Raw genomic sequence first — 13,488 nt, 5'->3', positions numbered from 1 at the left:
CAGTCGCGAAAAACCCTCCTTATTTGCTTGGGATTGGAAAGAAAAAGAAAATATACATTCATACTTTCATACATGACATACACACACACACACATTTACATACGAATGCATACAGAAAGCACATGAAACACAAGCAGAATTAACTGTGTTGTTCATACGGCCACTCAGTGAAATGTATACGGTATATTGTGTTTGAAATATATATTCAGTGAAATATATACTTCCCTTCAAGTGTTTCAAATTCAAGGCTGAGAAAGGACTTGGTCTCTTGCTTAGACTTGAGGAACCTCACTCGGAACTGGAAGGATGTATGCAATCTAGTTGCCCCACCGGCTTATTTATATTGATACACACATCGCTTCCTGTCGGCTACGACCGCCTAGATCCGGGGAAGGCTTTTGCAAACGTACCCAGAACTGTTTCCAAGGTTTCCTCAGATTTGGGCTGTTCCGCAGCGGCAGGTCCCGGGAACCAAGGCAACAGATTATCTTCCTAGGCTCGCGAGAGCGCCACCTTCTCCCACTGCTGCTGGGGACCCCCAGTAGCAATGGCTCCGGTGTCCGGCTCGCGCACCCCGGATAGGGAGGCCTCGGGCTCGGGGGGAAGACGTCGCAGTTCGTCCAAGAGTCCGAAGCCCAGCAAATCTGCCCGCTCCCCGCGGGGCCGCCGCTCTCGCTCGCACTCTTGCTCTCGGTCCGGGGACCGGAATGGACTCAGCCATCAGTTGGGTGGCCTCAGCCAAGGCTCCCGCAACCAGTCCTACCGCTCACGCTCCCGGTCGCGTTCTCGAGAGCGGCCCTCTGCACCCCGGGGCATCCCCTTCGCTTCTGCCTCCTCGTCAGTCTATTATGGCAGCTACTCGCGCCCCTACGGGAGCGACAAGCCTTGGCCTAGCCTCCTCGACAAGGAGAGGGAGGAGAGCCTGCGGCAGAAGTGAGTGAGACGGCCGCACTTTCTCTTGTACGAGCCTACGTGCCTTTAGAGTCCGATCTATCATTCATTCCGCTTCTGACCATTCGCATTTCGCTCACTCTGCTTGCCTTGCGCCCATTTTCATCCCTTTCTTTAATCCACCCACGACAACCCTTTATTCGTCCTTTTCATTTTCCCTTACCCTCAGGCCCCTTCATATAGTGCCCTGGTCTCCCGCTACCCCCTTCTACCTCCTGTCTTGTTAGCGAATATTGCCGAGAGCCTCATACCTACCAGAATTGTAGCATTTACCTGGTGGTGTCATTATCATTCGTGAATATATTTGTATTCACCACTAGACTGAGCTCATGGAAAGGAGGAGCCAGTGAACGGAGGAGAATTCTGATCACAGAATTCTAAGTGCCTAATACTTTATAGGCGCTCAACCATTGCTTGTTGAATGAAGGAACTCACAGGTCTGAGATAACAGGATATGTATGTAGAAATGTTTTGTGGGGAATTAGGAAGGGATGAAATCAAGGGTTTAAGTTGGAGAGGAAATAAACCTTTCCCTCAGACAAGACAATTAGATGCATGTAGGAAAAGTGATCTGATAAGCTATAGATGACCCCAACTTGAGGAAGGTCTTGTTAAGTGGTCTCAGTCTTGACGTCGAAAAATGACGCCAGAATGAGACGATCTCTAATGAAAGTGAGTATTGGAGTAGAAAAATGCATAGCTTGGGGATTGTTTTGTTTTGTTTTAGAGGCAGGGTCTAGCCCTGTCGCCCAGGCTGGAGTGCAGTGGTGCAGTCTTGGCTCACTGCAGCCTCCACTTTCTTGGGCTCAAGTGATCCTCCCACCTCTGCCTCCCTCATAGCTGGCACTATAGGTGCGCACCACCACACCCGGCTTATTTTTATATTTTTTGGTAGAGACGGTTTCACCATGTTGCCCAGGCTGGTATGGAACTCCTGGTCTCAAGTGATCCTCCCACTTTGGCCTCCCAAAGTGCTGGGATTACAGGTATGCCCCACATGCCCCGCTGAACCTGTCCTTTTCATCACTATACTTTATTACCTCCCACTGCCGAAAGAAAAAGAATCAAGACATCTCCCAGCTGTTGGAACTTTAACTTACCTCTCAATTCCTGTAATATTTCTAAGTTTCTCATCTTTTAAACATATAAGTGCACGTAAATAACTTAGTACAGTGCCTGACACATAATTTAACAATAAACGTAAGATATTAAGACTTACACAACAATAATTATGAGCCTTTTCCTTTCTCCTTAAAACTGTGCATTTTTGGCCGGGCACAGAGGCTCATGCCTGTAATCCCAACACTTTAGGAGGCCAAGGCATGAGGATCACTTGAATCCAGGAGTTCAAGACCAGCCTGGGCAATAAAGGGTACCCTGTCTCTACAAAAAGTGTTTTAAAAATTAACTGGGCAAGGTGGCATGTGCTTGTGATATCAGGTACTGGGGATGCTGAAGTGGGAGGATCACTTTAGCTGGAGAGGTCAAGGCTTCAGTGAGCCATGATCTCACCACTGCACTCCAGCTTCTGTGACAGAGGGAGATCCTGTCTCAAAAAAAAAAAAAAAAAAAAAAAAAAACAAAAAAAAAAAAAAAAAAAAAAAAAAAACCAAAGAGAAGAAAAGGAAGAAAGAAAGGAAAGGACAAACTCCAGAATCAGACTGAGTATGAAGCCCTTATTTGCCACTTAATAGCTGTGTGACCTTGGTCAAGTTACTTAACCTCTCTGGGTTCCATTTCTTCATCATTAAAAAGGGGATAAAATAAGTACTACAGATTTTGGGATTTTAATAATTAAGTGCCTGGAACATAGTAACTATTCCATAAGTGTAATTAATGTTTCTTGCATAGGAGTAAAAACAGTCCTGAGTTAGGTTAGAGACCCATCTCTCCAAGTTAAATTTTTCAGAAACATACCCACAGGCTATGTCAGTCAAAAAGTAAATGGTTTCTTCTTGGAGAATCCTCACCAAAAGATGTCAGAACTGCCTGGATGAAACTTGCATATGTACATTTAGAAAATAATTTATCTTTTTTTTTTTTTTTTTTTTTGAGATGGAGTCTCGCTCTGTCTCCCAGGCTGGAATGCAGTGGCGCAATCTCGGCTCACTGCAGCCTCTGCCTCCTGGGTTCAAGTGATTCTTCTGCCTCAATCTCCTGAATAGCTGGGATTATAGGCATGCACCACCACACCCAGCTAATTTTTGTGTTTTTAGTAGAGACGGGGTTTCGCCATGTTGGCCAGGCTGGTCTCGAACTCCTGACCTCAGGTGATCTACCCACCTCAGCCTCCCAAAGTGCTGGGCCCAGCCAATAATTTATCTTAACATTACAGATGAAACCAGGTGACAACAGGACTTCCTACTGTTTACAGTTTGGTAGGCATTCTTCCCCCCATAATTCATAAATTCCAAGTACGGCTATAAGTATGTTACCTTTTAAATTGTCTGTTACTTCAGGTGAGAAACACTCTCAGTCTGACTCTGCATAGTTATAATACCTTTTCCCCTGGTTAAGGAAGCAAAAACAATTTATTCAAACACTCATTCCAATTATATTTATTTTGTAAGGATTTTTAAAAACAAATGGAGTCACAAGCAGCTAAACTTTGAGAGAATGAGCCTTAGTCTTTGTTTTGTTTTGTTTTTTTAGTTTATGAGGAATAACAAAAATTAGAACAAGAAACCACAGGCATAAAACAAAGGAAGAAACAAATTTTAGAAATAAATTATCCTTCAAAAAATAGATACAAAATGCAGTCCTTTTCCAAAAAGGAACTAAAAGGAAAACAGAGAGGGAACAAACCTTGTATCTCATTGAGTATAGTTTTTTTGTGTGTTTTTTTTGGATTTTTATTTCAAGATAAGAGTCTTGCTCTATCACCCAGGCTATCACATGCAGTGGCGTGACCTCGGCTCACTGCAACCTCCACCTCCGGCGTTCAAGGGATTCTCCAGCCTCAGCCTTCTGAATAGCTGGAACTACAGGCGCACGCCACCGCATCCAGCTAATTTTTGTATTTTTAGTAGAGACAGGGTTTTACCGTGTTGGCCAGGCTGGTCTTGAACTCCTGACCTCAGGTGATCCACCTGCCTCGGCCTCCCAAAGTGTTGGGTTTACAGGCGTGAGCCACCACGCCCAGCCCCAAGTACATTTTTTGTTAAATGAAACTTTTTGACTAGGTGCAGTGGCTCATGCCTCTGATCCCAACACTTTGGGAGGCTGAGGCAAGAGGATTGCTTGAGGCCAGGAGTTCAAGATCAACCTGGGCAACAAAGCAAGACCTCTTTTTCTTTTTTTTTTTTTTTTTTGAGACGGAGTCTCGCTCTGTCTTCCAGGTTAGAGTGCAGTGGCGCGATCTTGGCTCACTGAAACTTCCGCCTCCTGGGTTTAAGTGATTCTCCTGCCTCAGTCTCCCTAGTAGCAGGGATTATAGGCATGCGCCACCACAACTGGCTAATTTTTCTATTTTTAGTAGAGACGGGGTTTCACCATGTTGGCCAGGCTGGTCTTGAACTCCTAATCTCAAGCGATCCGCCCACCTCAGCCTCCCAAAGTGCTGGGATTACAGGCATGTGCCACTGTGCCGGGCCACAAGACCTCATCTCTACAAAAAATAAAACACTTTTCTTTCAGGCTGGGTGTGGTGGCTCACACCTGTAATCCCAGCACCTGAGGTGGATCACCTGATTGAATTGAACCCAGGAGGTGGAGGTTGCAGTAAGCCAAGATCGTGCCACTGCACTCCAGCCTAGGCAACAGAGCAAGACTCCGTCTAAAAAAATAAATAATAAAATAAAATAAAAACTTTTCTTTCATTTTCAGAACTTCAGTTGTTTTCTACGTCTAATGCATCATTTTTATTTTCTTTTTTTTTTTTTTTTTTTTTTTTTTTTTTTTTTTTTTTTTTTGAGACGGAGTCTCGCTCTGTAGCCCGGGCTGGAGTGCAGTGGCCGGATCTCAGCTCACTGCAAGCTCCGCCTCCCGGGTTTACGCCATTCTCCTGCCTCAGCCTCCCAAGTAACTGGGACTACAGGCGCCCGCCATCTCGCCCGGCTAGTTTTTTATATTTTTTAGTAGAGACGGGGTTTCACCGTGTTCGCCAGGATGGTCTCGATCTTCTGACCTCGTGATCCACCCGTCTCGGCCTCCCAAAGTGCTGGGATTACAGGCTTGAGCCACCGCGCCCGGCCATTTTTATTTTCTTCATTAATTCCTCGGTTTCTGAAAACTGAAGGTTGGACCAAATCAAAAGAGACTTCTCTTCACCTTTCATAAATCTGTAAACAAATGAAGTTACTTACAAATGTGAAACTGTTTCTGTCACATATTACAGATGATGAAATGAGCAATTAAGAGCTGTGTCATGCATTCAGCAGAATGGATGCACTTGACAGTCTCCCAGGCCATCATTTCTATAGTCTGTACCATTTGATAGTATCATCAGAACATCAGACTTAAGTGATGAGTTTACATTTAAACCAAGTTTTTATTCATGTTTAAAATACAAGGGGAAAAAAGGCTTAACTAGACTCCTGTTGAATTTGATTATATATTTAGGAAACAACTCAGCCATTGAGTTATAATTTACATATCTTTATCTGCTAGGAGATTAAGTGAGAGAGAGAGAATTGGAGAACTGGGAGCTCCTGAAGTATGGGGACTTTCTCCAAAGAATCCTGAACCAGAGTAAGTGGTTAAAAAATATATTTTTAAATGTTATAATATGTGTTTAAATCCTGAATCTATTATCAAAATGTTTAAGTGAAGAACTTTAAATATATCTCACATTTTTCTTTCTTGTGATTTATATTCATCTACCCCTTACGTTTTAAAAACATAGAACATATCTAAAGATTAAAACATGTTGCTAGTAGATTTTAGCATAATCTAAAATAATTCGTGAAGTATAAATTTTCTATTAATAGAAGGGTTCATTGTTAAATAATACACATTATTTTGAATTATTTTTTCTCAACTAACTCAGTGGCAGATTGCATGCCAGATATTAGCATTACAAAGAGTTTTTTGTTTTTGTTTTTGTTTTTGTGTTTTTGAAATGGAGTCTTGCTCTGTCGCCCAGACTGGAGTGAAATGGTGCAGTCTCAGCTCACTGCAACCTCTGCCTCCTGGGTTCAAGTGATTCTCCTGCCTCAGCCTCCTGAATAGCTGGGATTACAGGCGCCTGCCACCACACCCGGCTAATTTTTGTACTTTTAGTAGAGACGGTGGTTTCGCCATGTTGGCCAGGCTGGTCTCGAACTCCTGACCTCGTGATCCGCTTGCCTCGGCCTCCCAAAGTGCTGGGATTACAGGCGTGAGCCACTGCACCCGGCCTGCAAAGAGATTTTTTAAAATGAATATACCAGTATGGTTTTGTTTGGTTAATATTCCTATATCCAATACTGTCTGCAGGCTTAATGCTTTTTCTTTTTGCTTATTTCTTTTCTCTTTGATGCTACTCATATGTTTCTTCTTCCCTCTCTATTTCTGTGCCAACTTTAGGTTGAGTTGAGACAATGTGTGTTTGACAGGTAAACCTGTAATTTGTGACTGAATAATAAAGCATTATTATCTGAAACTTTTTCTTACAGATACCTTTAGAAAATGCTTGAAGAGGCCAGGTGCAGTGGCTCACATCTGTAATCACGGCACTTTGGGAGGCCAAGGCAGGTTGATTCCTTGAGCCCAGGAGTTCAAGACCAGCCTGGGCAAATAACGAGACCCCGTCTCTATTTAAGAGGGAAAAAAAAAGAAAATGCTTGAACCTGAATGCATTGAATTACAGTTGGAAGGAACCCTAAAAATAGTTTTCTTTCTTTCTTCTTTTTTTTTTTTGAGACACAGTCTCACTCTGTCACCCAGGCTGGAGTGCAGGGGTGCGATCTCGGCTCGGCTCACCACAACCTCCGCCTCCCAGGTTCAAGTGATCCTCCTGCCTCAGCTTCCCGAGTACCTGGGATTACAGGTGCGCACCACCATGCCCGGCTGATTTTTGTATTTTTAGTAGAGATGGGGTTTCACCATGTTGGTCAGGCTGGTCTTGAACTCCAGACCTCATGATCCGCCCACCTCGGCTTCCCAAAGTGCTGGGATTACAGGCGGGGGCCACCACGCCTAGCCAAAATAATTTTCTAGACGATATTTAAATTACTCCAAGTGTAATCTTCAGAGGAAAATATTATATGATGTGGAAACTCCTTTTCTAAACTATTCTAGAATTTAAATAATACTCATTTTCAGAATTCTCTGCAACAGAACAAAATCTCTTTAGACTGTAGTTTGTTAGGTTTTTGTTCTGAGGAGACAGAACAGTTACTGCTTTACCATTTGTCTTTTACATGATTAAAATAAAATTATAAAGTCTTTCTTCAGCCTTCTTATATCCTGTTTCTTTAATCTTTCCTATGGTTCCTGTTTCTCTACTTTTTCCCTGTAGTTTCTTATGAAAATATAAATCCTCCATGCTGCTTTGTTTAAATAGCACTCTGTAAACTCTAAAGTGGTATGCAGATGATAAGTTATTTTATTTTTACAAAGATGGTAGACCCTTGAACTGCACGTTTACGAAAGTAATTCAGTGCTTGCTTTGTTGTTGTTTTGTTTTTTTTGATTCCCAAGTTCTGCCTTAGGATCTCCAACGCTTGCTTTTAATGGTTCTTGGACAATCAATGCTGTTATTGAAAAATTTGGAGTTCATATTTTTATACTCCATGGTCCATATCTCGTCACTTTCCTAATTCTTATAACCATTTTATTTAAATTCAGTTCTGATGAACATACACCAGTGGAGGATGAAGAGCCAAAGAAAAGCACTACTTCAGCTTCCACTTCAGAAGGTATTAAAAAAAAAAAAAAGGTATTTTTTAAATACAGAGCTATTTTATTGAGAAATTTTAAAAAATCAGTTTGTAAATAGTTGAACATTAGACTTTGCTTTTACTCAAATTGCCCATCGTCTGTTTCTTTTGATGTTCAGAAATACTTTTTTAGAATATAACTTTTTTATTTGTATTTTCTTAGAAGAAAAAAAGAAGAAGAAGAAGTCTAGCCATTCAAAAGAAAGGTCCAAGAAAAGGAGAAAGAAAAAATCATCGAAAAGAAAACATAAGAAGTATTCTGAAGATAGCGACAGTGACTCTGATTCTGAAACAGACTCCAGTGGTAAGAAAGCCAACAGCATTCTTTAAGCCTTGCTTCAAAACTAGTTTTACTTCTTAAAACTTATTTTAGAAGAAGGTTCCTGGAAACAATAATAATACTGAAGATTTTTTGAACACTTGCTAACCTTGTGCCAGGTACCCCAATAAGCACTTTATATTCATTATTGCCATTTAATCCATACAATAACTGTAGGGTACATCTTATAGATGAAGAAAAGGAGACAGAGCAGGTTACAAGTACTATCCCTAAGGTCACACAGTTTGGATTCAAACCTAAGCAATCTGACTCCGTATTGGGATTGGTTGTGCAAAGTTTTACAAGGCACATGGCGCCAGACCAAGTCAGGGGGTTGGGCTGTACCAAAGTAAGCCTTACAGGGCTGCATCAGCCCAGTGGAAGGGCTCTTTTGTTTAATTCTCGTGCCCAGTGAGCACCTCTGTACAGTTTTCAAAAAGGTATGCCATAAAGTGCCTACTTCATGCTGGCTGCCTATTTGTGGAAGGCACCCTATCTGCGGTAGTACATCACAAAAAGTCTCTTTTTTGTACTCTCTCCTGTCTGATGATTGACCAGAAGGTGACTCCTCTGAGGTTAACACATTACACAAAGATTCACCGTCCTCTGATATCGCCCAAGTTTCCTGGCCCTCCCTGTCACTTCTCTTCCTCAATGCTGGAAGACAGAACTTTCAAATATTTCTGTATGCATCCCTTAAAAAGAGGCATTTTTTAATACTTAACTACAAGACTATCTCATACAATAAAATTAATAATAATACCCTATATCACGAAATACCTACTTAAAATCCTTCAATAGCACTCCATAGCCTTCAGGGTGAAGTTCAGACCCTGACTCACTTCTCTCTAATCACACATACCCTGTTACACTCTCTTGCAGCATCCTCTGTAATCTGAAAACTACTTTCTGTCTCCTCAGTATTCCGTGTTCTTTCTCTTAATTGTTACTTGGTAGAGAGGCCCTCTGCCTACAATGCCAGTCTCTCCCTCCATCCAGCTTGGTTTACTCATTGCACCAATGGGCATGCGTTACTTTTGTAATCAAAGAACTACTTTAAGAGTCACCTTTCCTTATCAACCATTCCTCAGCCACCCTCCCCAAATCAGTCTGATTTTGAGACTCCTCTGTGTGTCCAGGTTCCCCAAGCTTCCTTCTATCACTCCAGATTGTATTGATCTCTTTACCTGTCTCCTCCATTAGACTGTGCTCCGGGAAAGTATTCTCTCTCCCCTCCTCCAACACACACATAGTTTTCTTTCCCTTTTTATTATGAAAATATTTAAATATTCAGAAAAGCGAAGAGAATAGTATAATTAATACCATATACTTATCACCTAGATTTGGCAGTTGTTAGTATTTTTACATATTTGCTTCAAATACGGGCTTTTCACTGAGATAGTCAAAGTTAATTACAAATATTCTCACACTTTCACCCTAAATATTTCTGTATGTGTCCCGTATAAAGAGGCATTTTCCTACTTAGCCACCACACTATCTCACACAATAAAATTAATAATAATACCCTATATCACCAAATACCTAGTGACTTTAATTTCTATGTTCACAGTACCTCCTACAGTTCCTGACAAATAGCAATAAATGTTTCAATGAGGTAATTTCTTTGTAACAATAAATGGGACAGCAGTAGGGTAGTTACCTACTCAAAAGTACTACAATTTTAGAGTTAAATTTTTTCTTAATTGTAATGTGCTTTAATTTGCAGATGAAGATAACAAAAGGAGAGCAAAGAAAGCCAAGAAAAAGGAAAAGAAGAAGAAACACAGATCGTCAGTTTTTTAAGTTTTATTATGGAAAATTTCTTTTCTTTTTTTTTTTTTTGGAGACAGAGTCTCACTCTGTTGCTCAGGCTGGAGTGCAGTGGTTCAATCTCGGCTCACTGCAACCTCTGCCTCCCAGGTTCAAGCGATTCTCATGTCTCAACCTCCCAAGTAGCTGGGATTGTAGGCACCCACCACCATGCCCGGCTAATTTTTGTGTTTTCAGTAGAGATGGGATTTCACCATGTTGGCCAGGCTGGTTTCAAACTCCTGACCTCAAGTGATCCTCCCACTTTGGCCTCCCAAAGTGCTGGGATTACAGGTGTGAGCCACCACACCCGGCCAGAAAATTTCAAATGTATATAAAATTATATAAAATAGTATAATGATGCCTCCTGCACCTGTCATGCAGTCTAAATAATTATCAACTCATGGTCAGTATCTGCCATCCATCATTTATTTTGGAACCAATCTCAGATATCATTCCATCCATAAGCAATTCAGTACCTTTCTCTAAAAGATAGGCATTCTTTAAAACAAAACAAAACAAAACAAAGCAAAAAACTGGCCAGACACAGTGGCACATATCTGTAATCCCTGCACTTTGGGAGGCCAGGCAGGAGGATCGCTTGAGCCCAGGAATTCAAGACCAGCCTGGGCAACATAGCTAGACCCTGTCTCTATATTAAAAAAAAAAAAAAAAACCCATAACCAGAATGCTACTATTGTGCCTAAAACATTTAATAATAATTCCTCAATTCTCAGCCGTTTTTTCTGTAGTTTATTACAATCAGGATCCAAATAATGTCCCTAAATTGCAATGACTGTATTCTTACGGTTTTTTTGGCATGTTCTGTCCTCTGTATTTCTAATAGATTGATAGGTCTAGAGGCCTGACAAGGTTCAGATTTGAGTTTGGGGCAAGAATACTTCATAGGTGGTGCTGTGTACTGTCAGTAGGCAAATAATGTCTGGTTGTCTCTTTTTATCATATTAACAACCATTGATGGTCATTATCTCGATCAATTATTTCATTAGGGGTTGTAAAATGATGATAGTAATCCTAGCTTTATCCTTCGTTTATTAGGCGAATAATTCTTTAAGAGAAACTTACCCTCATCAACTATTTAGATACCCTGAAATATAGTTATATAGTAAGAGCAGGATAATTGCTTGATTGTTTTTGTTTTATTACTTTTCAAATAATGAATTGAATTTTTTAAAAGTTTTATGAACCCAAGGATTTAAACATATTTGACATTTTAATCCATTACACATAAAATTTTTCATAATGTTCAAATTGTTGGAACTTTTTAGGCTGTTTTATTTCTGTTGTCTTTCTACAACATCAGAACTGTATTTCATTATTCCCTTTAGTGAATTTTTTTTTTTTTTTTTTGAGACCGTGTCTCACCCTGTCACCCAGGCTGGAGTGCAGTGGCACGATCACGGCTCACTATAACCTCAACCTTCCAGGATCAAGCCATCCTCCCACGTCTGACCCCACCTTCCCCATACCTGGGACTACAGACGTGTGCCACCACACCTGGCTAATTTTTATATTTTTTGTAGGGACACAGTTTTGTCATGTTGCCCAGGGCTAGTTTCTAACCCCTGGGCTCAAGTGACCTACCCGCCTCAGCCTCCCAATGTGCTGGGATTACAGGGGTGAAACACTACACCCAGCCTCCTTTAGTGATAATTTTTATAGCAAAAGATGTTTTGGTTAAATAAGAATAGTTTTTTTAAAAATTGTTTAGAGACAATGTCTCCCTCTGTTGCCCAGGCTGGAATGCAGTGGCTAATCATAGCTCATTGCAGCCTTGAACTCCTGGGCTCAAGTGATCCTCCCTCCTCAGCCTCCTGATTAGCTTAGACTACAGGTGTGTGTGCCATCACACCCAGCTACTTTTTTTTTTTTTTTTTTAATAGAGACGAGGTCTTGCTATGTTTCCAAGGATAAGTTAGAAGCAGATTTTTTTAAGTAAAATTATCTTGCAAATTTGAATACTCTGGGAACTCAGATCATTTTATTGTCACCTTTCTTTGCCTTGAAAAATTAAGATATATAGTTACCAGTTCAAAATTTAGAAAGGAAAAGAAAAATTAAGATGCCCTCTAACATAGGAAGATTAAGTGAATTTGCATCAAATTATAATCCCTATAGGAAGAAATATAAGAAAAAGAAGTCTAAGAAGAGCAGAAAAGAGTCCAGTGATTCAAGCTCTAAAGAATCCCAAGAAGAGTTTCTGGAAAATCCCTGGAAGGATCGAACAAGTAGGTTCTTCTGATAGACTTTAACTCAGAACAGATGAAACATTAAAGTAACCAATTAGTCAGAATGTGAATGTGTTTCTTAATATCTTTCATGCAGAGGCTGAAGAACCCTCAGATTTAATTGGCCCAGAGGCTCCAAAAACACTTACCTCTCAAGATGATAAACCTTTGAAGTAAGTAGCAGTGTGTTTATAATATCTAAAGTACCTTCCAAAAAGTCTGGTTCTAACTTACCTTGCCAAGCTTATCTGACTCTGTTCCCTTATATCTACTTCGGGTTCTGGCTGAGTTTGACATACTAAATATTCCCTATGCTTAATGTGTACTTTGCAACTTTTATGCAGTGTTCAGCTTATTTCTTCATCCAGTATGCCTTCCCTTCTTTTCCCTGCCCTTTGTTCTCTTCCTTATCCCCAGTTTCTTCCTGTTAAAATCCTTACTATCCTTCGAAGCACTTTTCAAAAGGAGATGCATATGCTGATTCCCAATACTTCCCCTCCACAAGTAGGTGTGATTTCTATTTCTCTTTGATCCTCACAGAATTTTTTATTCCTTTTTTTCTCTTATTTTTTTTTTTACCAGCAGAATTTTTTTTTTCTTTTTTTGAGACGGAGTCTCGCTCTGTCACCCAGGCTGAAGTTTAGTGGCGTGATCTTGTCTCGCTGTAACCCCTGCCTCCCAGGTTCAGGTGATTCTCCTGCGTCAGCCTCCTGAGCAACTGGGATTACAGGCATGCGCCACCACACCCGGCTAATTTTTTTGTATTTTCAGTAGAGACGAGGTTTTACCATGTTGGTCAGGCTGGTTTCAAATTCCTGACCTCATGATCCACCTGCCTCAGCCTCCCAAAGTGCTGGGATTACAGGTGTGAGCCACTACACCTGGCCTAGAATTTTTTGTTTGTTTGTTTTGTTTTGTTTTTTTGAGATGGTGTCTCACTCTGTCTCCCAGGCTGAAGCACAGTGGCGTGATTGAGTTTCACTCTGTCGCCCAGACTGGAGTGCAGTGGCATGATCTTCGCTCACTGCAACCTCCGCCTCCCAGGTTCAAGTGATTCTCCTGCCTCAGCCTCCCAAGTAGCCAGGGTTACAGGCGCCTGCCACCATGCCCGGGCTAATTTTTGTATTTTTAGTAGAGATGGGGTTTCACCATGTTGGCCAGGATAGTCTCGAACTCCTGACCTCAAGTGATCTGCCTGCTTCAGCCTCCCAAAATGCTGAGATTACAAGCATCAGTCACTACACTCAGCCTACTTTGGATTTTTTTTTTTTTTTTTTTTTTTTTTTTTTTTTTTTTTTTT

At 41.0% G+C, this 13,488-nt stretch overlaps 1 protein-coding gene across 1 annotated transcript in view; it reads left to right on the top strand.

The window, feature by feature from the left end:
• Positions 1 to 379: 379 nt before the first annotated feature.
• NKAP (NFKB activating protein) overlaps positions 380 to 13,488 on the top strand; it is a 19,237-nt gene continuing 6,128 nt past the window's right edge. Inside the window, exons 1-7 of the mRNA XM_025372402.1 lie at positions 380 to 933; positions 5,560 to 5,640; positions 7,720 to 7,790; positions 7,975 to 8,115; positions 9,857 to 9,920; positions 12,079 to 12,188; positions 12,286 to 12,361. Coding sequence (XP_025228187.1) covers positions 548 to 933; positions 5,560 to 5,640; positions 7,720 to 7,790; positions 7,975 to 8,115; positions 9,857 to 9,920; positions 12,079 to 12,188; positions 12,286 to 12,361 — 929 coding nt within the window. The 5' untranslated portion in view covers positions 380 to 547. The remainder of the gene's footprint in view (positions 934 to 5,559; positions 5,641 to 7,719; positions 7,791 to 7,974; positions 8,116 to 9,856; positions 9,921 to 12,078; positions 12,189 to 12,285; positions 12,362 to 13,488) is intronic.

This window comes from Theropithecus gelada, chromosome X, assembly GCF_003255815.1.
Source record: "Theropithecus gelada isolate Dixy chromosome X, Tgel_1.0, whole genome shotgun sequence".
In the NCBI taxonomy this organism is placed as follows: domain Eukaryota; kingdom Metazoa; phylum Chordata; class Mammalia; order Primates; family Cercopithecidae; genus Theropithecus; species Theropithecus gelada.
Note: the sequence above shows the minus strand (reverse complement) of the source record. Positions and strands in the feature narration are given on the sequence as shown.